The sequence below is a fragment of the Mytilus edulis genome, chromosome 4 (genome assembly GCF_963676685.1).
Source record: "Mytilus edulis chromosome 4, xbMytEdul2.2, whole genome shotgun sequence".
NCBI lineage: Eukaryota > Metazoa > Mollusca > Bivalvia > Mytilida > Mytilidae > Mytilus > Mytilus edulis.
In genome coordinates, this window is record NC_092347.1 from 43568173 (window position 1) to 43590592 (window position 22420).

At 31.9% G+C, this 22420-nt stretch overlaps 2 protein-coding genes across 3 annotated transcripts; both read right to left on the minus strand.

The window, feature by feature from the left end:
• Positions 1-756: 756 nt before the first annotated feature.
• Positions 757-13775, minus strand: LOC139521401 (uncharacterized). The gene is made up of 4 exons (XM_071314879.1): positions 13117-13775; positions 11056-11709; positions 7820-8194; positions 757-7341 (listed from the first exon to the last, which is right to left on the minus strand). Exons 1-4 carry the CDS (start codon positions 13481-13483, stop codon positions 6692-6694), a joined length of 2046 nt encoding a protein of 681 aa, XP_071170980.1. The 5' UTR covers positions 13484-13775; the 3' UTR covers positions 757-6691.
• Positions 13776-13929: 154 nt separating this feature from the next.
• Positions 13930-19180, minus strand: LOC139519720 (TWiK family of potassium channels protein 7-like). Of its 2 annotated transcripts, none has more exons than XM_071311949.1 (3): positions 18903-19180; positions 16311-17239; positions 13930-15275 (listed from the first exon to the last, which is right to left on the minus strand). In XM_071311949.1, exons 2-3 carry the CDS (start codon positions 16600-16602, stop codon positions 14689-14691), a joined length of 879 nt encoding a protein of 292 aa, XP_071168050.1. In that variant the 5' UTR covers positions 16603-17239; positions 18903-19180; the 3' UTR covers positions 13930-14688. The 2 variants fall into 2 exon arrangements, with proteins under 2 accessions (XP_071168050.1, XP_071168049.1); XM_071311948.1 differs by having other exon boundaries at positions 16311-17255.
• Positions 19181-22420: the final 3240 nt, after the last annotated feature.

A 22420-nucleotide genomic window follows, 5' to 3' on the forward strand; every position in this document is an offset into this window, starting at 1 on the left:
CGCCTTTAATTATAAAATAATTCGAAAAATTAATCAGGAATAACCTTTGTGTTTTGATTTATATAATTGATATAAATCAAAATATCGTGTTATTTCTGATTAATTTTTCGAATTACTTTATTTAGGTGTTGAGAACCTTTGGTGACCCCATAGTTTAAGATTCTTTAAAAAGTACATAGTGAGCATTGGTCGTTACATACAAACGTTCACCTAAATTGATGTCAATGAATGATTTTAATGTGTCAATCAATGGCCACAGCTACACTGTTTTGAATTTCATACTAAATAGTACAAACTCTTACATAGTCAATGCAAAACATGAAAATTTCAAATTGCTTTTGTCTTTTGTTTTTCATTAAAATTTTGGTAATAAGTCAAACATAAAGTCATGTTATACTTTTCATTTTCTAAAATTACAGGTAAAAAGCTAGCGCTGTTACAGTTGTTGATATCATGGATATCATGTTATGATATCAAGAAATACAAATCAAGATAGAAAATCTGAGAAATTGGAATCAAAGGATTTCAAACGGAGAGAGACTGTTTGTGTCTCCTGCTTATGAATCATTTGTGTTTATGTTTACTGTATGTCTGCTGAGCTTAAAAAATTATAGGAAATCGAAATGATCCTGTTAAATAATCTGCAAATAAGGAACATTTAGATCTAGGTTCTTTTCTATAAACCATCGTGACATATACACTCTTTTCCATTACTGATCTTTATATCTTAAAAGACTATGTTTTAGGATTGTTAATACAAGTTACAACCATCTTACGGAGAAGGTGACTGGGATTCCATTGAATCTGTTACTTTTTACAAATTTACCACCGCAAATGTATTTAAAGCAAAAGCATTTTATCGTGTTTGGAGCACATTTTTTTATTGTTTTTTTGCGCTTTTGTCCGGTGCTATTTGGTCATGAAAAAATAAAAATAATAATTGATATAGTGTACACAATTGCATTAGAACGTTTGATAAGCATAGATCGATTACTAATCAATTATAAATTAATTTCCCATTAAGTGATATAGACACAATGGATAAGCGTTGATTCTGTGTTTTGATACATATACTATTGATCATCATTACCATAGTTGGTTAAGGTTATAACATGCCTAGAAATTTATTACAGTATTGATGACGACATTAACAAGATGATTGCTGCAGAAAATGACAGTAATGATAAGATCAAACGTGTTTATCTGCTGCATATCAACGTGTCAAACATGATAATTGTACCTAAAAAGAGAAAGTTATGCATGTCGTCACTTGCATGTGAAGTTCACATTACATGCGTCCGTTGTCAATAAATAGGTACAAAGTTCGTGCTTTGAATATCTCAGGTCGCAAGTACTTTAAGCAAAATAATGAGAATACAAAAACATAAATTTAGAAGTATTGTGCATTGAGTCATAATCCATGTTATTGTATTCGTATCGTTGAAGCTATTTGAGACAATATCACGGAGGGTTTTAATAGAGTTTTATTTAAAAGGTACCTTATCGACAATCTTAAGTCTCACTCTTGACCTGCATCTAGAAATCGATAGTGAGGGTCCATTTGTCTCCCCGACAAATATGTTATTTTTCTGACTGTTTTTTTTTTATTTCAGTCAAAAAGGAAAGTTTCCATGTGTTAATCCTTGATAAAGAGTTTTAGCTCATTAGTTACTTACCGAGCTAAAGTTTGCATGTGGCCAGGCTGAAGCCATCCCTTCAAAAAAGGATTTCTGACGAAAACATGAACAAATTGACAGTTACGGAGGATCTGTTTATAAGAAAAATACGCATGTTTCTTGTGTTGTAACCAAAATTCTTCCTCATTTCCCGATTTATAACTTCTCAACGCATATTTGTATTAATCATAGCATCAACTGCTCGATCTTCCCTCTGGAGGACCTGCGAATTCGTCTTTTAGTTTTTCAGTCTTTCATTATCTTATTTTACTCCCTTTTTAATTACCCATTTCACACTTCTATACATCCTCTTAAACAAATTAGAAGAAAAAAAAACATTTTTTTAGTTTAGACAAAGATATCCGCAGTTTTTTTTTGCACATATCTATTCTGTTTAAAAAAGTCTTGTTCTACATTTCTGATCTAAGGTGTGTCTATTTCATGACATGTTGAGGTTAATGTGTTTGGTCGAGGAATGGTGCAGTAAGGTCTTGGGTCGAATAAAAGAAACCCGAATTACAAGAAAAAAGTCAGTATCCTCAATGTAGCCATGACGTCATCCAGAATGCTACGTGATGATGCACACAATAGAAATGCCTGTTCTTGATAGTAATGGCTAATTGTTTAAGTATTCCAGCTATATGGAAGGCATTTTGTGACAAGATATATCTTTCTGGTTAATTTATTACGAAATTAAGTGCTGTGAAGAGCGAAGAGATATGTTGGAATGAAATCAATGTCGACACATGTACTTGGCTTACTTATACATCTGATGTCGTGTGATGAAGTGATATTTATACTATGTGAACTTATCCTGTCTGATCTTGTGTTGTGGTTTGTTTACTTTGCCCCTTTGTGTGAATGTTAACACGTATAGGTTTTGGTATATGTACTTTTCTTAGCTTACTGAGTTTTCGCGATCTCCCTATTATTCATATTTTGGACTACAAAAAAAAAAAACATGACAACATACTGCATGTTAACAAGAGGGTTTAAAAGTCTGTATTAAAAGTAAACAGTCATGATAACCAAAAGTAAACAAAATATCACGCTTAATATCCAAAAACTTTATAAAAAAAAAATAATAATATCAAACAAGCATTCGATACCAACATAATTTATTGTGACATACATTCATACTATGTAAACTGTGATGATTATTTTTAACCCTTGCAGCCTATGATTCACAGAGGAGACTTCATTCCAAACCACATCTCATAGGTGTTTCTTTTAATTTCCGCTGTTTCGTTTATACAACTCATTCATAAAACTAGAAACATGAACGACATTATATCAGGTAAATATTTAATTTAATTTCAGACTGGATAGTTCAAAAACGACATTGTGAAAGGATTTCTTATCTGTGTTGTAAGTCTCTAGAAGACAAAAGTAACACAAAATGTATTTGTTCGTGTCATAAAGTTTACAGATGACAAAACAATACACTAAAACAGGGGGGAAAATGTAAAATTCATTGCGTTTAACATTGTAGATGAATATAAGGTTAGCTCACGAATAGTTTGAGGAAAGACTAAAATATTTAAAAAAAATTTTGAGACCGATTCTGTACAAATAAGTTCGGACTTGAACATTGTGTCTTTCTGATGTTTATTGTGTTGCTGAATGAAAGCTACCGAAAGTTACAGCCATCGACAAGAAAGTATAGGACGACGTATGATCACATCTTTCTATATATAGAGTTCTTTACTTTCCCTGTACGAATTTAATTGTCTGTTCTAAGGCTTACTTTTAAAGTCATATAATCAAGAGGGTTTGGATTTCAAAGAAACAAATGAAACCCCGACACACGCTCATATGACTGTCCAAGTCAGGATCATTGAAACAAAAAGTGCTAGACAATAAACTAAATACAAATTTGACATACAGAAACAAACAGCAACCACAGAATTGCCGGTATTTTGGATTCTGACAGAGATAAATTGAGAATGGAAATGGGGAATGTGTCAAAGAGACAACAACCCGACCATAGAAAAAACAACAGCAGAAGGTCACCAACAGGTCTTCAATGTAGCGAGAAATTCCCGCACACGGAGAATACTTCAGAATAACATATGTTTTTGAGGGCTCAACACTCAACCAAACCTGGGAAACCAGTGTGCAGTATAACATAAGGGGAAAAAATGTTAGAAAATTGGCACATAGCACACAAAAACTTATAAAAAAAAAAATTACACAAAGTACAACACTAAGAGTGTTTTCAGTTACTGAAAGCCAGTTTAAAGCCAATTACAATTAACAAATTCTTATAAATCATATTCTTCAAGACTTAAATGTGTCAAATACAAAATGACACAAAAAGTGATCCCCATAAAAGAGACAGTTTTCTTAAAAGAATTTACGTTTCAGCCTGTGGATATCATTCACCGTGCTTATCCAACGTTTTTTTTTTTAGAAAACAACTATTACATAATAGCGGCACAAAACATATTATTAAATAGAAAGAGTTATACTGGGTAAGTACACAACATTATAAGCATTATGTTGATTATTAAACGTGATAACTGTTTTCTACTTGGCTGTCCAAAGTCTAGACTGACGAGTAATGTCCCCTGGCTTGTTACCACCGCTCAAGGCTCAAACAGTTTTTAGACATATTTATCAGTCTATCAAAAGTCTTGTCATCAATGTGTCAAAAAAAAACCCAAACGAAAACGCATAGTAAATACAATACAAGACCATCGCTGAAAAAATATGTCGGAACACATTTATTTTGTATTCATCTGGAGTATTCTCGGATATTTCTTCCAAAATAGATAATAAACAATAAAAAACAACCTTGTCAGGAATATTGTAAATTGAATTTCGTCATTTCATAAATTTACCATGTTAGTTTCAATAATCTGTATGAAGAGGACAATTAACAAAAACATTGCATCATAAAACATGAATTTGGACGTTCAGAAATAGACGATTAATATTTATCTTTTCAAAGTCCTGAAGGACTACAAGTAATTTCATTTCTGTACAACAAAATAGAAGTATAATTAGTACACAGGTGGGTAATAACCTATGGTTTTGTGCCATGTAAGCCAATCACAACGTTTTGGCGTAGAATTTATTACCCTTTAAAATATAGATATATGAATCGTAGGTGGCAAAATAATCCAAGATTCTTGAAAAACTGCGTGTGACAATCTACAGCTTAGATGGCAATAGAAAAAAATAAGAATGTGGTGCGAGTGTCGTAAAAACAGCTACCAACCCGAGTGCAAATGATCTCAACAAAAGCGACTATACATCTGCGCGATACCTTCAACAACGAGCAAAATCCATACCCAATAGCATGAGTTATGACAAAACGAAAAATAAAAGACATATAACCACCGACGACAATTAAAAACGAAAGGTCCCATGACTTGCGACACGCAAATACAACTGACTCGATACAAGACGTGGTGCAACATCACAAAAATATCATTTAAAAACGACTATAGTCGTCAGAATGGTACTAAGCACAAAAGAATATTATATAATTATTTTATGATTACCACTGGAGAAAAAATCTATCCCCCTTGCAGCACACTGTTATTCGTCGATTCAAACTAAATTAAAGAGGACATTTGTTTGATTTAATTTTGTCTTTAATTATGATCGATGTAAAATGCATACATTTTTAATAAAGCATTACGCAAAAGCAATTCCAATAACTGTTCGATTATAAAAGCTGAGATAAAACAGAATGTGGTAAAAAAATTCTTAATAGCAGTATTGATATAAATGAATAAGAATATCCATCGAATTCTCCGAACTTATTGTCTAATGTTTTTTTACTTGTCTAAGGGAGCAACCATTATTAAACTTCAAAAAAGAGTTTTTTGTTTTGTTTTTTATTTTTAGTTTTTCGACGTTATCGATAAAATATTTTTTTCGTTTTCAAAATGTAATGCTATAAGGTATGGTGAAATCTGGAGTAAAAATATATTTTTTTGTTATCAGCTTGACCACATTATTTAATTCATTCCAATCGGGATCAGAATGACATTTTTTTTAGGGAAAAAACGTACTCCCCCCTTTTTGAAGTTAAATAGTCGTTTCTTTATTGTCTGTTCTTGTGTATTGTCAACAAAATATTCAGACCACGATACATTCTGATTAACTTTCGTCGGGTTCACTCGATTAAAAAAATAATGATCGGAAGCCAATAACATCGAAAAAAGTAACAGGAGGCATTTTGAAATAAACAACCAATAGTTATATATCATTGGAATTGTTACAATAGCCATTATTGACGATCATAATTGACAGTGTGTTTTTGGATGGACGATCCACCAGCAGCGCTACAAAACGTTATACCTGATACATGTACCTGTGTGCCTGGTGAGTTAATTTAACTCATCAGGAAATGTCGGACACAGAAATGTGATCAAGCCATATGAAGATGACGTTTCTGAACATCATGCCAAAGGTGCCTGAAAAGAAGGGAAATAAACCATTTGAAGGTCTTTAGTATAAGTACATCTATACTCTGTACTCCTTCAATTTTACATAAACGGAGGGGAAAACCCGTTTGTTCTAATACCATTAGTCTAAGTACAACCATACTCTGAATTTCCTCAACTTTACATAAATTATATGCATACAACTCGTAAACAGATTTAATAATGTTCATCAACTTACAAAGAGAAAATTAAATCGGAGACTGAATTTACATAATTTGTCATTTTAAGTACAATTATATGGCACAAAGAGTGTTCATTTACATACAAAAGGTCAACTTCCAATTATATATACATATATTGTAGCATTCATATGGCAATATATATATATATATATATATATTTAGAGTATTGTTGCATTCAGTTTCTTCTCTGACTTTTCTACAAGGCTTGTATTATTTGTATTTACATGTACTGATTTTACGTTATCACGGAGCCGAGCTAGGTGCAAAGAAAAAAAAATGTGCGCACAAAATAATATATTGTGCACACAACTTAAATATAATGTGCGCACACAATAATGTATCTATTTCTATAATTACTTTTTGTCAGTAACATTTACAAACTTTGTCGTCTCCTACAACCATGGCATCCTTTTATGATTTTGGAACCGACTCTGTTCATTTGATGTGCAGCTACTTTAATGGAAACAATGTAAAACTCCATAAAAACATTAATACACACGGATACCAATGCTAAACCAACAAAAACGTAGATAGATGTCACTATAAAATATTTCGTATGCGCAGGTGTAATGTCACCAAAGCCAATCGTACTCACGGATATAAAAGTAAAATAAAAGGCATCTAAATAGCTCCAATCTTCCCAACGTGTGTACATCAATGCTCCGAGAAAAAGGTAAACGAATAAAATGATAACTGGCACAACTAAAGGAAGCCTATTTTCTATTTCCTTTATTAATGTTTCATCCTTATCTTCCCAAACAATTTCTATGTCATTGTTTTCCTTTTCAGTATGTTCGGTGGAAAGGGCAATATCATTTCTTTCCTCCTTAAAGGATCCCCCATCAGCAGTTTTCACATTTTTGGCACAAGATCTTTTTACACCAAAGTAGAAGAACTTAATGACTGTTGTTAACTTTTTCCCAATTTCTGCTAAAACTCTGAAAGCAAGTGGAATTCCAAATATTGCATACAATATTGCAATTACTTTTCCAGCATCAGTCCTAGGGTAAATGTCACCATAGCCTGTAAATAAACCAGGTTTGATATGAAAATCATATTCTTCCCTTTCACGAAATATTTTCAAAAAATATAAAAAGACTTGCATACAGACATGTTCATCCCTGGATTTCGACTACCTGTCTTTGAAATCAGTGCGAAAGATCGGCATTTATTTTGATGTGAGGTATGTATAGATACGCAGCAACGTTGGGTCGGAATGAATTTTTGAAAGGCTAAAATGTCTCATTTAACACAAACTTCTCTGTGTGCCTCCAGAGGCAGATTTATAAAAATTGGTAATTATATAAGGAATCACTGAAGCATGCATATGACTGGAGCGGACCCCTCTTAAGCAGGCAGTGAGCTCCCCTTACGAAAATTTCTGGATCCGCCCCTGGCCTTACCAAGAAACGATGAATTAAAACAAGGTTTACAGTTTCATAATCGTATTCTGATCTTTATACAGGTGTAATTACTCAAATGTTATGAAAATAATATATACCTATTGCTGTATAAATAGTTCCACAGAAAAACAATGCTTTCCAGAAATCCCATCTTTTTCCATGAATTTTTTCGAAGTTATCAGCATCAAATTTATTCATCAGAGTAACAATATCATCTCTTAAATTTTCAAACTCAGGACTATTCAAGGACACAGTTAAGTTCAATAACAGTTGAACCATGTTCTTGTGCTTTGGTTCTTGTGCTAATAAAAGCTCGTCTTGATACGGTGTCTCTACGTAAACAAATATAACGGCTCCAGTGAAACTGTATACCATAAGCAAAATTATTAAACCAGTTAAAGATTTAAAACCGTTGTAAACTTGTCCTATTATATTTTTCGCATTCGAACGAAATCCTTTTGTCATTTTACACGTTATTGACAGTTATACGTTAATACAGTATTCGGTATTTCAGTTTTTTTCTTTATATCGGTATCAACTAAAAATATACTTTGTCTCGTTTTATTTTGAGTATATCAAATGGTAATGTTCCAATAGTCGGCCACACAATAAATAGTGTTTTGTTCCTCTTTGCCATTTGCACAGAATTTACACAATTAAACGACCATATTAAGTGATGATTTTACACATTAATGGACTCTTTTTATATTGACATTAAATGTTTAATGACATCAAGGGAATCGTTTAATATGCGATGCAATCGTCAGACAATTACAAATGCTACATCTCTTGGGTCAGTGAAAAAATAAAAATAAAAATGTCATCACACTATCCCTACTAATTACTCCCCTTTGCTATTTCAAACAATTATGTAATCGAGAGATCAATTTCAAAGCGCTTTCGAATACTTGTATATGCTTTTTAAGAATTGACAATGCACTTAAAATAAGTGCGTGCTATTCTATGTAGGGTTTCAACAGATAACTTGTAGATTTATCAGATTCCACAGTCTTAATTATTATCAAGGTAAATTTTAGGGCAATACTCTAATGATTTAACTTTATCCATAATATTTTCCTGTAAGTTGTAAATTGATCTTTAAAATAATGATACATGTTGAATGAAGTGCAAAACAATTCCATATGTGCATTTTATTTGAATCTACTTGACATGCATTACTATATCTGACTTACTGACCGAGCAAAGAGTAGATAGCCGCTCAATACCTCCTGACTTAGGACAGGCATATACAGAATGTGACGGGGGTTAAACATGTTAGTGGTCGCCCAACAGTGGTGCAACAAAGCAATACCCATACAACGCACATGATCAACAGTAACAAACAACAGCCACTCAATTATAGGCTTCAGATAAACTATTTCGAGGTAAAACATGGTAATTATCATATCTATGGAATTGGTTTTGATCAATATTAGATGATAGTAAATCTCCTTATTTTGTATCATTTCTGAAATTCATAATTTAGACTATAAACGCAATTTAATATATCATGTCTTTGTGTTTGTTCTTCCTTAATTTTGTTGTGCATATATTGTCATGCGATTTCTTATGATAAGTTTTTAACCCCTACATCCACATGACTCTCAAAAAGAACATCAAAACTAACTAATTCAACTATTAAAATCAATAATTCGTTGGATATAAGTAATTACGAATTAACTAGAAAGAATGCTTCCGCGTTAAGGCGTAAACATATGCAATTTTTTACTGAAAAATTCCGAAGAACATGCCTTTCTCTTCAAAAACGAACAAATTCTTAGTTTCTTTGGAATATTTAATAGTATTTTTTTCAAAATGAAAAAGTACAAATATGCTGGTCACACTGTAAATAGTTACAATACTTTTATTTATTATTATTATAATTAGAAGGAAATTAAGTTCAAGTGATGTTTGTTTCAATAATTATTCTGTGGTAAATACCGTATCAAACTGGATAAAGACTCAATTTCTATTATAAACACTATTCATAATGGCACATTCCAGCGTAATAAGTATTGTCTTACGTATTTGTGTCAAGGAAAAGAATGTCATTCGTTATTTCTAAAAAAAAATAATCTCTGTAGTTCCAATCCCTGAACAATTTGGCGTTTAGTAGATTACTGCAATTATGTTAGTCTGGTTTTATACTTATCGTCAAATATACATTTTTGTGTTTTATCTCTATTGTAATAACACCAATTTTTTCACTGATTACAACTGCTACGAAAGGTTAAACCCTTATAAAAACACTGACTATTGTTTTAGGATTTGAGAAGTAATGAAACTCGACAAATTTCTCATATTTAAACAGTCAGATTAATAACATTTAGGAATAATTTTGGCAGCAATATATTCTAGGAAAATATTCACAAGAGATGACATTCGGCACGATTCCTGAAGTCATTGATTTACTCATTCACATTTTGCAAATATTCCTTCATACACAGTTAATGAGCTATACTTTCCACATTTTCTCTTACACTAGGAAATTTTGCACATATTTCCAGAGTCTGAGTGTGATTCATACATTGATATTCTGCACATTTTTTTCACAAGTTGTTGTTCATACCAGATTTGAGGCTCCCACAGGGTACCCCCCTCAGGTCGCAAGATCGCTTTTAAATTCGTCGAGAGGTCGTTTTTAAGGGAAATGTACAGGTCGCAGGTCGTTTTTTCCCCAACACAGAGGACGGAAGTCGGTCGGAGGTCGTTTTTACCATATTTTACAGGTCGCAGGTCGTTTTTAGAAGGCCCTCAGGTCGGAAGTCCCCTCTAAAAAGCCCAGAGGTCGCAGGTCGTTTTTGACCCTGCGGGAGCCTCAGATTTACAAAACTTATATGAAATACGATTCGTTTTAAATAATACTTCTTCTTATTTTGTAAATTATTGGTCCATTTAAAGCCTTCTCCTTTCCATAGCACAAAATCCCTATAACGGCAGTGATATGAAAACGCAACAACAGGTAAAGGAAGCTCAATTTATTTTCGCTTAATCCTCTGTGTAATAGCAGTGTTCAGGTAAGAAATACGGGCCATTTTATTACGAAATGAAATACGGAATAAGAATGACAATTTGCCTATCAATGTCAACTATCGCTCTGACCGACATTAAATATGTCCAATCTAGTTCACATTAAGAAAATATATGCAAAAAAAACCCTTTATATTGAAGGTCTTAATTCATACACTTTGTCTTATGCTTCAACAATGACAACCTTTATTTACGGTAGATTTTACGACAGATTAAAGGTCTAAATTCACACACTTTGCCTTCTGCTTCCACAACGACAACCTTTCTTTCCGGTAGATTTTATGACAGATTAAAGGTCTAATTTATACACTTTGCCTTCTGCTTCCACAACGACAACCTTTCTTTACGGTAGATGTTACGACATCCACTTGATGAATTGCTAGTTTGATGGACATTATGTAAAAGTCAATTAAAACATTAATACACATTGATACTAATGCTAAACCTATAAAAACATAAATTGAAGACACTATAAAGAATTTTGTATGCGCTGGTGTAATGTCCCCAAAGCCGATAGTGCTTACAGATATAAAAACAAAGTAAAAAGCATCTAGAAAGCCCCAATCTTCCCACAACGTATACATTATGGCTCCAAGAAAAATGTAGATGATTAAAATAACTATTGGAACTGCTATTGGAAGTTTGTTTTCGATTTCTTGTTTTATTTTGTCTTCCTTATTTTCTTGTTCTATTTTTATCGCTTTATCGCTTTTGTCTATTTCTGATAGTTCGACGTTTTCACCGTTATCTGCTTGCTTATCTTGAACGGTGTATCTGTTGTTATTTCGACCATTGCATTTAAAACATTTTTTCACGAGCAAATAAAAAAAATTGAGTATTATCATCAACTTTTTTCCAAGCACAGCTAAAACTTTCATGGCGAGTGGAATTCCAAATACAGCATAAAATATAGCAGCAACTTTTCCAGCATCTGTTTTTGGGTAGATGTTACCATAGCCTGAAATGATAGTTTATGGAAATGATTAATATAACAGAAAATAAAAGGCATTCCATTGTCATTATATTGATATAGATAATTTAAGATAAGATATATTTTTAGTACCGATTAAGGGCCCACAAGGGGCATATAGAGAATACAAGTATAAGGAAAACGAACATTCAATTTGGTTAGCATAGATACATATAATTTACATATAAACATAACATGTAATTGTTATGGATTGCCAGGTGAAGTAGTTCATAATTCATAATTATGCAGGTAAACAGAAAATCAATGCAAAAGAAATATGAAAGAAAATTCAATTATATCCTAATGACATTTTCGGAAAGTAATTTTAAAGCCATGCATCAGGTGTATGCCATTAACAAGATGCGTCAAATCATTTTTTTTTTGTAATTCTGTTCCGGGCATTATTATATCAGTACTGACATTCCATCCGACACCAAGCCATGATCGATTTAAATGAAGATACAAATGTGCTCCGCCGGTTTAAAATTTTCTCAACAAAAAAAGTTTTTTCCCGTTTGAATGGTTTTACACTAGTATTTTTTGGGGCCCTTTATAGCTTACTGTTTGGTGTGCGCTTATGCTCCGTGTTGAATTCCAATACCTTGACCTATAATGGTTTACTTTTACAAATTGTTATTAGTACTTGGATGGAGAGTTCTCTTATTGGCACTCATACCACATCTTTCTATACATGTATTTATTAATTGAATAAATAATTGTTTCAGCAGCAATGTGTACTGATTACTGATATTTTGATTTATGGATACATGTTAAAATATAGAAAAACTCTTCGGAAGTATATCATTAACATTAAAAATCTCACTCAAAATGTTTCAACAACTTTCAAATTTTGCCTGTACTGTCTCATTTACAAGGCTCTTTAATTGTAAAACTGGCAGAACAAATTTTACAGTCAGAAATGAAATTTGTGTTAAAATTTCATTTGAACTTAGCATATTTGATGTATATACATTATATATGTGGGGCTGGAGAGTTCAAACAATTGTGCTTTCGCAAGCTTCAAATCTTCATATACAATCCAATATTGGTCTCGAAAAGATTTTGAAAATGATAAGAAACAAATGAAGTAAGCATTTCCTTAGTATATTAATACATTTATGTATTGTACCAAATACACTCAATCATTTATTATACTTTCATATATAAACAAAAACATGTTGCCATCTATTGTATTTATAAAAATAAGAGTTGCACAGATGTCGCTTATACTAGTTGACCTGAAACTTGAAATTTCATACAAACATTTATTGCATAGGTGGAAACAAGATTTTAAACGGTGTAGTAATTATTCATCGGTACACTTGATATCTTTCCTGTGGGCGGTTGAGTTGACAAGACATTTTACAACTTATGTACTAAAAATGTTACACATACCTATTGTTGTGTAGATAGTTGCACAGAAAAACAAAGCTTTCCAGAAATCCCACGTGCTCTCAGATTTCCCCTCCATATTTTCAAAGCCATACTGATTTATCAGATCGAAGGTTTTATTTCTTAGTGTTTCAAACTCAGAGTTGCTTAACGCCACTGTTATGTTTGTTAAGAGTAGAATAAGTTCCTTGTGCTCTGGTTTTTCTTTGATTACCATTTTCTTTTCATACGGCGCTTCTAGTTCAACAAATATTACAGCTCCAATTATATTGTAAAGCACCAACAAAATTATCAAACCAGTCAAAGATTTCAAACCTTTGTAAAGTTTTCGTAGTATTGCAGTAACTTTTGAACAAAATCCTTCAGCCATACTACCTCGCTTATTCCAACTCTACCGCGATATCCGTGGAAAGGATATGATACAGTTTCAATCCGTTTTATCACAAAAGGAATGCTGTTGTCTCTTTATAAGTCTTTTGTGTAAAAGAAATATGACATATTTTTACACACACTTTACATTCACATCGGATTATTGTAAAATAACAAGCATACGGTTGATTTCACATATGTTATGTACGTGTAAAGGGACCGATAGGATATTTAATATACCTTTTCTATGTATAGACATTAATAATTCCTATAGATTCAAGTATCGTGACGACTTCAATGAGAAGATAATACAAAACATCTATAATTACACAATTGTATTGTGATATAATCAATTTCTATGCTGGAGACGTTTAACCAAGTGCTAAATATGGTGATAATGTCACATGAAGCGTCGGCGTTCCGACTATATGGAATCCAGAAGTAATATTTCGCTCCTTCAGCTTTTATTTTAGCAGTCCGACAAAACTGAACATCAAACTCAAAACTAAATGTAGCATATACCAAAATATATATACATATATATAATCACATACAATTAAAGGATTAAAAAGATTAACAGATGCCAAATAGAAATAACAATAGATTAAAAGAGTAATTATAATTGCTCGACACCTATTTGTAAGTTATTGTCTAAACTGCAACAAAGAATAATTATTTACAAGAAACGACTAAATGAAATTCAGTCCGATGATTTCTCCAAGATTATGACACGTAATCTGCGCAAAACACTTTTTCATAAATTTACGACAAAGTCCTAAATAATAAAATAAATGCAAAATTGAAAATACAGTCAAACACTTGAATAATAAAATGCTGTTTGGAAACTAATTTCACATTCCGCAGTACAAATAGTCTGGTCATAATAGTGTTAAGGATTATACAAATCACCGTATGAAGCAGCTATTAAAGTTATACAATTGAGAACAAACAAGTTTTTTTTTTTATATTTTGCAGAAATTAATCACACGCATAGTGATTCACATCTGTTGTTATCTGTATACCGGTAGTACAAAATAGCAGCTTAAAAAACAGTACAGTGCATCAAGTTTCGAGTGAAAGATATTTTGGATTTACTCGTATACAATTATTATAGTATAATTCTACAAGTAACATACTCCATAGCTAACAGAATTACATATATAGAACATCTGAACGTACAAAGGGAACTCTTTATATTCTGTCATCTTACAAAATTTCAGCCCTTTCAATATTTCCCTTTCTTTCAGTGTGAGGTCGCATATTACTATACTGAAGTGCAGCATTGACACACATTGATACCAGTATCAAGCCTATAGGTAAATAAATACACGAGCCGATGTTATATTTATCGTCTGGTGGTATTATATCGCCAAAACCAATGGTACTTAGCGATATAAACACCAAATATACAGCATCCATGTAGGTCACGTGTTCCCAAGAAGAATATATAGCTCCTCCTATCAAAATGTAAACAAATAAAATGGCTACCGAGGCCAAAAAAGGGATTAAGGAACAGTGATTTTCTATCTGTTCTATCCTCATATTTGAACCAGTTTCAACATTTTCGGTATCAAGATTTAAGTTGATGCTGTCCCCTTTTTGTGTGACATGTCCGTATCTGAGATTCGGTGACTGCAATCGATTTCGTACCGTAAGGTATATGAAACTGACAAAGGCGGCAAGTCTTTTACCAATGCCGGCTATGACAACCATAGTAAGAGGTATTCCTACTGATGAATAAACCATAACAAAAATCTTTCCACCAGCCGTAGTTGGAGTAATATGGCCATATCCTACAATAGATTTTTTTTGTTAATGAAATACAATGTACAACATACAAATGAATAACGAAAAAAATAATTAGATGATTTCTTTTCTATCAAAAAGTAAAAAAAACTAAAATACCAAACTTCGCGAAAATTCTACACGGAAAATCACTAAGCAAAAGGCAAATTCAAAAGCTCAAACACATCAAACGAATTGATAACAACCGTAATATTCCTGACTAGGAACAGACATTTTCTTATGTAGAAAATGGGGTATTCAACCTGGTTTCATAACTAGCAAACCTCTCTCTTGTACGACAGTCGAATGAAATTCCATTATATTGACAACTATGAGTGGACAAATCAAACAGACATACTGATAGATAAAAATTGTCAAAATGTCATTATATAGACAACGAATTATTTCTATGACTAAAACTTTATAATATTTTGTACCTCTTAGCTTGAACATTTATTATTTACCACAACTGTTAAAATGAATGAAAATAAGCATAATAGGAAATGTTGACGACAACGTTAGAATTATATCAATGACAGAATTCGGTGAATAAATGAATTCATAGATTGTTGATTAATTTTGGCCAGTGGCGAATATCACATGTATATTTCAGACAAACACAAATTAAAAAAAATTCAATCGGCAAATTCTTAGAGTTTCATCGATAGTTATCGAAAATAGAATGGTTAAAAGATAAGAGGTAAAAGAACGGCCTTCAATAAGGAGCATAAAACAATTCCGAAAGAGGAAAACCAATGGTGTAATCAATATAAAAAGCGAGAAACAGAACCTGAGATAAACCCCAGTTTTGATGGGGTTCGTGTTGCTAAGTATTTAGTTTTCTTTGTTTTGTCATGTGAACTTATATTTGTCTGTTTGTCTTTTTCTTTTTTAACTGTTTATTTTTTATCTATGAGTTTGAATGTCCTTTGGTATCTTTCGCCCCTCTGTTGTAATGACTTGGGAATAAGGGAATGTAGGATAGAGATAGAAATTGCAACTAGCAACTCCCATACTAACCACCAAAATGAAAATAGACATACCTATCGTTGTAAGTGTTGTGACAATGAAGAAGAGAGATTCCCAGTAGTGCCAGGGATTAGTGTCCTCATCCTCATACTGAATTGGAAACTCATTTCCAGAGGTATTATTACTACTCAGCGAACTGTTCACTTCTAAATCTCCATGTTCCTTGTAAACTTCATATGTATCTCCAATACGTAGATAGATAGCGGCACCAATGAGAATATATACACATAATGTAAAGACAACAAAAGGAAACGACTTGGCGATATGGAGAACTCTTTCTGGATTTAGCTTGAACTCACACGCCATGTTTAAATCCCTTTTTTCTATGGACGATCAACGTGTTATGTATTTTGACCCAAATGAGTAACTATAATAGTTTCATAAATATCCTGTTCTATAAAATCACAGTAAATAATGACTATTACTAGTAACAAGAGAATATGTCACCGACGATTTGACAAAATTGACTTTAATAACTCTGGACTCCAGACCTATTATCATAATTTGATCTCGGATTTAATGATGTTGTTTTTCTGTGTTTCTTCCATACATGAATGTACTGCATAAAATGCACATTTTGTTCATGTTAATGATTTGAAATAGAATTTTAAAAAAGATATTTTTTTTTCATCATTTTTTTTTATGTCCAACTCGACATCTCTCACTTCCTTGTTGACGTTTCGTAGTTCGAAGTTTAATTTCTCTGTTCCCAGTTGAAATTTCTCTGATCTCCGTTGAAATTTCTCAACCACAAATTGGCCTATCTCACACACAAGTTGAAGTTACTCAGTTTCTAGTTGAAATTTCTCAGTTCCAAGATGACATTTCTCCGTTCCAAGATGACATTTCTCCGTTCCAAGATGACATTTCTCAGTTCCAAGATGACATTTCTCCGTTCCAAGATGACATTTCTCAGTTCCAAGATTAAATTTCTCTACTGGTACTGTAAAATTTCACATCTAGAAGCAATGAAATACTCAACTTGAAAGGTTCAATAGAACCGTGAAATTTGAAATAAGGATTTTAACAAGAGAATGATCTTAACGGTTATTCCTAAAATGCATTTTTGTTTGACAATGTTTTTATAAATTATTTATATATTTTTGCATTGTTTTGAGAAATGATTTTTATAACAATAAAAACATGGATAAATGTAAATAATTGTGAAAACAATCATCATGATAAAATCGATAATTATTTAGAAATCAGAAAACAAGTTATATGGGGAAATAAATTCATAAAATTTCAAGGAAAATGTTTGTTATTTGATAACTGGATTGATAGTAACATACTATATATAAATGACATAATAGATAAAAGAGGAAATATATCAGAAGAAATGATTACTTCAAAATTAAGAAATAAAAGGAATTGGATTTCTGAATACTCAAAACTAAAAAAATCTATACCAAAGCAATGGACAGACAAATTAAAATCAGAAGAATCATTCAAAACAAAAGTCCACATCTACCGAACAAAAACTAAACTTAGAGATTGTAATGATGTTCTAACTATTAATGCTAAAAACATATACAATTAAGTATTAAGTGTGTCAAAAACAGAAATACCAGTAGGATTTTTGAAATGGGAAAGAGTCTTAAGCAAAGGGAGACTAATAAATGAATTTAAAGACTTTATTAAATTTAATTTTGAATATCTTAAAGATAATAAAATAAAAATGTTTAGGTGGAAATTAATGCACTTTATTTTGCCAAATGAGGTGCTGCTTTCTCAGTGGAAAATTTCACAAAACAATTTGTGTTCATATTGCAATGAAATAGATAATTATAATCATTTTTTCATTACATGTTCATATCATAAAACATTCTGGAAATCAATGAAATTTTTACTTAAAAAAGTCTTCATAGGCGAACATGTAATAAGTCTTCATTCGTTGGTTATATTATAGGATACAAAATTCATGACGATGCATACTATGCGCTAAATCATTTGCTTAGCTTAATGTTCTTTTCAATCTATAAAACACATTATGTTTCCAATAAAAAAAAACCAAAGCAGTAGACACATTACAAATTTTTGAATATGAGGTAGAAAATACTGTAGAACTATATAGTATGACCAATACAGAGATCAGCAGTTTATTAACAAAGGTGTTGAATATTTTGAAGAATAATATTAATAATACATGTATAAAAAAAACAGATGCTATAGATCTAGATTATGTGTGATTGTATGTGATTTTTTCCCCTTTATTATAAATGTACTATGCAAGTAATTATCTGTAAGTGCTATGCCTAAGGTATGAGTATGTATGAAAGTTATTGAAAGAAATTTGTTTGTAAAATGTATCATGTGACACTGAGCAAGTATGACTGTATGTGCAGAAGTTTGTTTGTTCAGTAATTATTACTACAATGTATGAATGTTAATGTGGGTAATTCAGATATAAATGAATATGTAGGTGTGTGTGTGTGTCTTTGTCAATGTATAGGTACTTCGACACTTGTACGCTACATGTGTGTGCATTGTTTACAAACTTTGTCAGGTAAAGGTCACGACACGGTACTTATCTGGGTCAAATCAATAGCAAATTTAATAAAGATTGAAAGTGCAACTATGAAAAATATATTTACACTCCAACTTACCTTTTCGCAATATTATTCAAAGCTTTTAAAACCACATAGAAATTAATAATCCAAATTCTCGAAACACTTCAAAAAATATTGTCCAATCACGAGGAACAGAAAAGTCGTGTGAGGTCACTTGAGGGAAAACGGTAGTATTTAATTTTCCCAGCATTAGGTTGGCCTTTGGTGTACCCAAGGCAGGTGAAGGAAGTCAAATTAGGAGCGCTGTGATTGGATGTAAGGGTACAATATTTTTTTTAATTTATCTATGAATAACTGCAGTGTGTATATTTACAATATAAATTTTGAAACCTATTGAAATATTTTCTAGAGCATTATTCGAAAAGCCTTGCAAAATTTCATAAATTTGGTGCAAAATGACGTTCGGCATGTCGGCATGGATAACATAAACAAGCTCCGTTGGAAGTTGGTCATGATACTGAAGGGGGGGGGGGGGGGCGGGGGTCGATACTATTTGGCCTTAATTTTTAAAACACAACAAACATTAGCCTTTCTAAAAGGTGTATAATAGTCGAATCTTAACTGATAAAATGGAAAGTGCTCTCGCTTTGTAGATTAATTCATTTACTAGAATAGCCACGTGGATCAATCCAAAATTTTTAACTCACACGTGAGGTCACACGTTATGAAGTAGTATATATCGTTTAAAACGTTGTTGTTTACGAAACCCCAGAAGATTCGACTATTTATAGATAAAAGTTACTTGTGTACCAATATCATGAATATGCATGATTAATGACCAGGCAAAATCTAATCGCTAATATAGAGAGGACAAATCCGATACTCTACGGGATTGACGGACATTTACTAGATTTGGATTGTCCTAATTAACCAATCAATAAATTTTGATTATTCACGTAATATCTTCCAATCAGGTAGCAAGAAAAATTCACGCACTATCTGTGCATCGTTCAATTCTTAATATCGACTCCTAGGAGTCGATAATAATAAAGTGCTAACACACCATATAACTGTTTTATCCAGGTTTTATCTAAAAAAGTGGTAAATTTAGAAAATGTTAATATTGTCGCCTATGGCAAAATAAAAAGTACCGTTTTCCCTTGACCGCAATTCGTTTTTGATTAGTTAATAAAAGAACCCAAAAAGTCATTCCGGATGAATGATCAATTTCCGTAAAAAAATTATTGTGTAGATATTTTTTTATGAATATATCAAAAAATACTTTTTGTGAAGTAGCAAAGACTATTTGTAACAACTATAATAATAGTTTAATATGTGAATTAAACCAATGTAATGTATTAGTTAATTTTACTGAATATTATCCCTGGGTATTCAGAGGTAATTTAACAGGGAAACTTGATGAAATGCTGTACACAGTACACCAAGTTTAATTGTTAGACAGCAATATGTGCAATAAAGAATCAATTTAAGTGAGAAAAAAAAAAGAGAAATGATTTTTGTAGTTACGTATTGTTTTGGAAACATTTTATGTTTTAAAAGGACAAATTTTCTGTATAAAGTCAATAATTATATGGACTTTTGAAGCCCAAACTTTGTATGGCCTTAAATACATAAATGAAAGATCCAAAAACTGTACCAATACAGAACGACATGTTTATGAAATTATAGCAAAACTTTTGGTTGACAAATTTTTATCCGTTATTGCAAAAAAAATAATTTTGAATATCTCTCATTTTCTCCCTACCCAGTTTACCCCTATAACTTATTTTGATGTGGACCGGTCATTGTTATTGAAAATTACGCAATTTGATTGGATTAAATTATTACAGTTTACCTTCAAACTGTTCATGCTTTTCATACATGACTATTGATTAAATCAGAACGTGCATGAATGTGACAGTAACTAAAATGACCTTCAAACTGGACACTGGATGAGTCCATGTTAAATTTTATCAATGAAAGTATAGGTACGGAAGGTAAGAATTGCCGATTCTCCTATTTTCACAATTTTCTCCAAATACACAGTAGATAGATTATTCTTTTAATAGGCAATTGCGGAGAAAAACAGAAAAAGTTTACAAATAAGAAGTTTTATTCCAATCAGAAATGCCAAAATACATTTTACGCATGACTACGCCAGGTAAAAATATTATTTATCTTACAAAAAAATATCATTTTTCAGTCTCATAGGAACATACTGATTACCATTAATCCCAAACTAAAGAAGTCATTAAATAAAGTCAAAATATGTCCGATCTACCTATTTTAGGACCTCAAAAGTCAATGCGATCGTTTTGAGGTCACTTTCGTCTACCTCACAAAATCTTGTTAGGCACTATAGAACGTCCTAAACATATTATATGTGCGAAATCCTAAATAGTTAAAGTAGTTGTTTGATAAAACATTTATTAGAGACGAAACCAATGAATAAAATTGTTTACAAAATTTTGTAATAACAAGTATTTAATGAGTTAATGAAATGCATGATTTCAAATGTAGTTATAAAATAATATCAAAATAGGATTTTGATATAAACTGTGAAACAATTTGTTTTGAAATGAAATTACTGAATTCGTAGTGTCATCGTATCGTAAAAACACGAAGTTAAAAGTTTAAAACCATGCACAATTTCTTTATACGAGTTAATTACCGATGGTGCATCTCTGTTCACGTTCATCTTCACGTAAACAAATGAGAAAAAAGCATGCACAAAGTTAGGATAAAGATATGATATATCCTAAGTTAAGAGAGCTCCGAGAACACGACTTAGGACAAAGAATTGTCATAAGCTGGTCTTAGGACACGTCATAATCCTAAGATAGCTTCGAGAACACCACCCCTGATCTATAACAAAAATATCCACATATATAAATACCAATGCACTATAGGATGTAAACAACAACAGGTCACTCATTGTGCGGCATTCATACATTGTGTTCCAAAAGTAGCTGATTCCGACTTGACGAACAAGAGTTATGGATGTATACATACCCTGCTACGTTCGATCTGTGTTGTTTATTATATGTTTTCTGCCTCTATCGATCTGATAAGTGTATCCCTTTCCAACCGACTTCTATTTTTTGTTCTTATGTTGAACTGTAACACAACTATCCCAGATAAGGGGAGGGTTGAGCGCTCACAAACATGTATAACTCTGGAAATTCTGTATGTACAAATGTTACTGTCCCAAGTCAGGAGCCTGTATTTCAGGGATTGTCGTTTGTTTTTGTCTGTCATATTTGTTTTTCGTATTTTTTTTTGGTTATGAATAAGACCATTATTTTTCTCAGTTGAAAAGTTTTATATTTTTTCATAATTGGGGGCCTTTTAAAGTCGACTACATGTATAAGATTTGTTTTTTTTACATTTAAGCTTTTGTCTTGTTTTTGCCTGTATCTCGAAATTGATAATGAAGTTCGGTTGAGAACAAAACTTTACGACAAAAAAGATGATTTCAGCTTTCCAATTATAAACTTTCTATTTTTATGATGACGACTGAATTTATCCGACTATCGTAAACTGAAATACCACCCTCATTTCATCGAATGTAAAATAACAAATTGAAGGCGGTATTTTAACCTATAGTTTTTTAC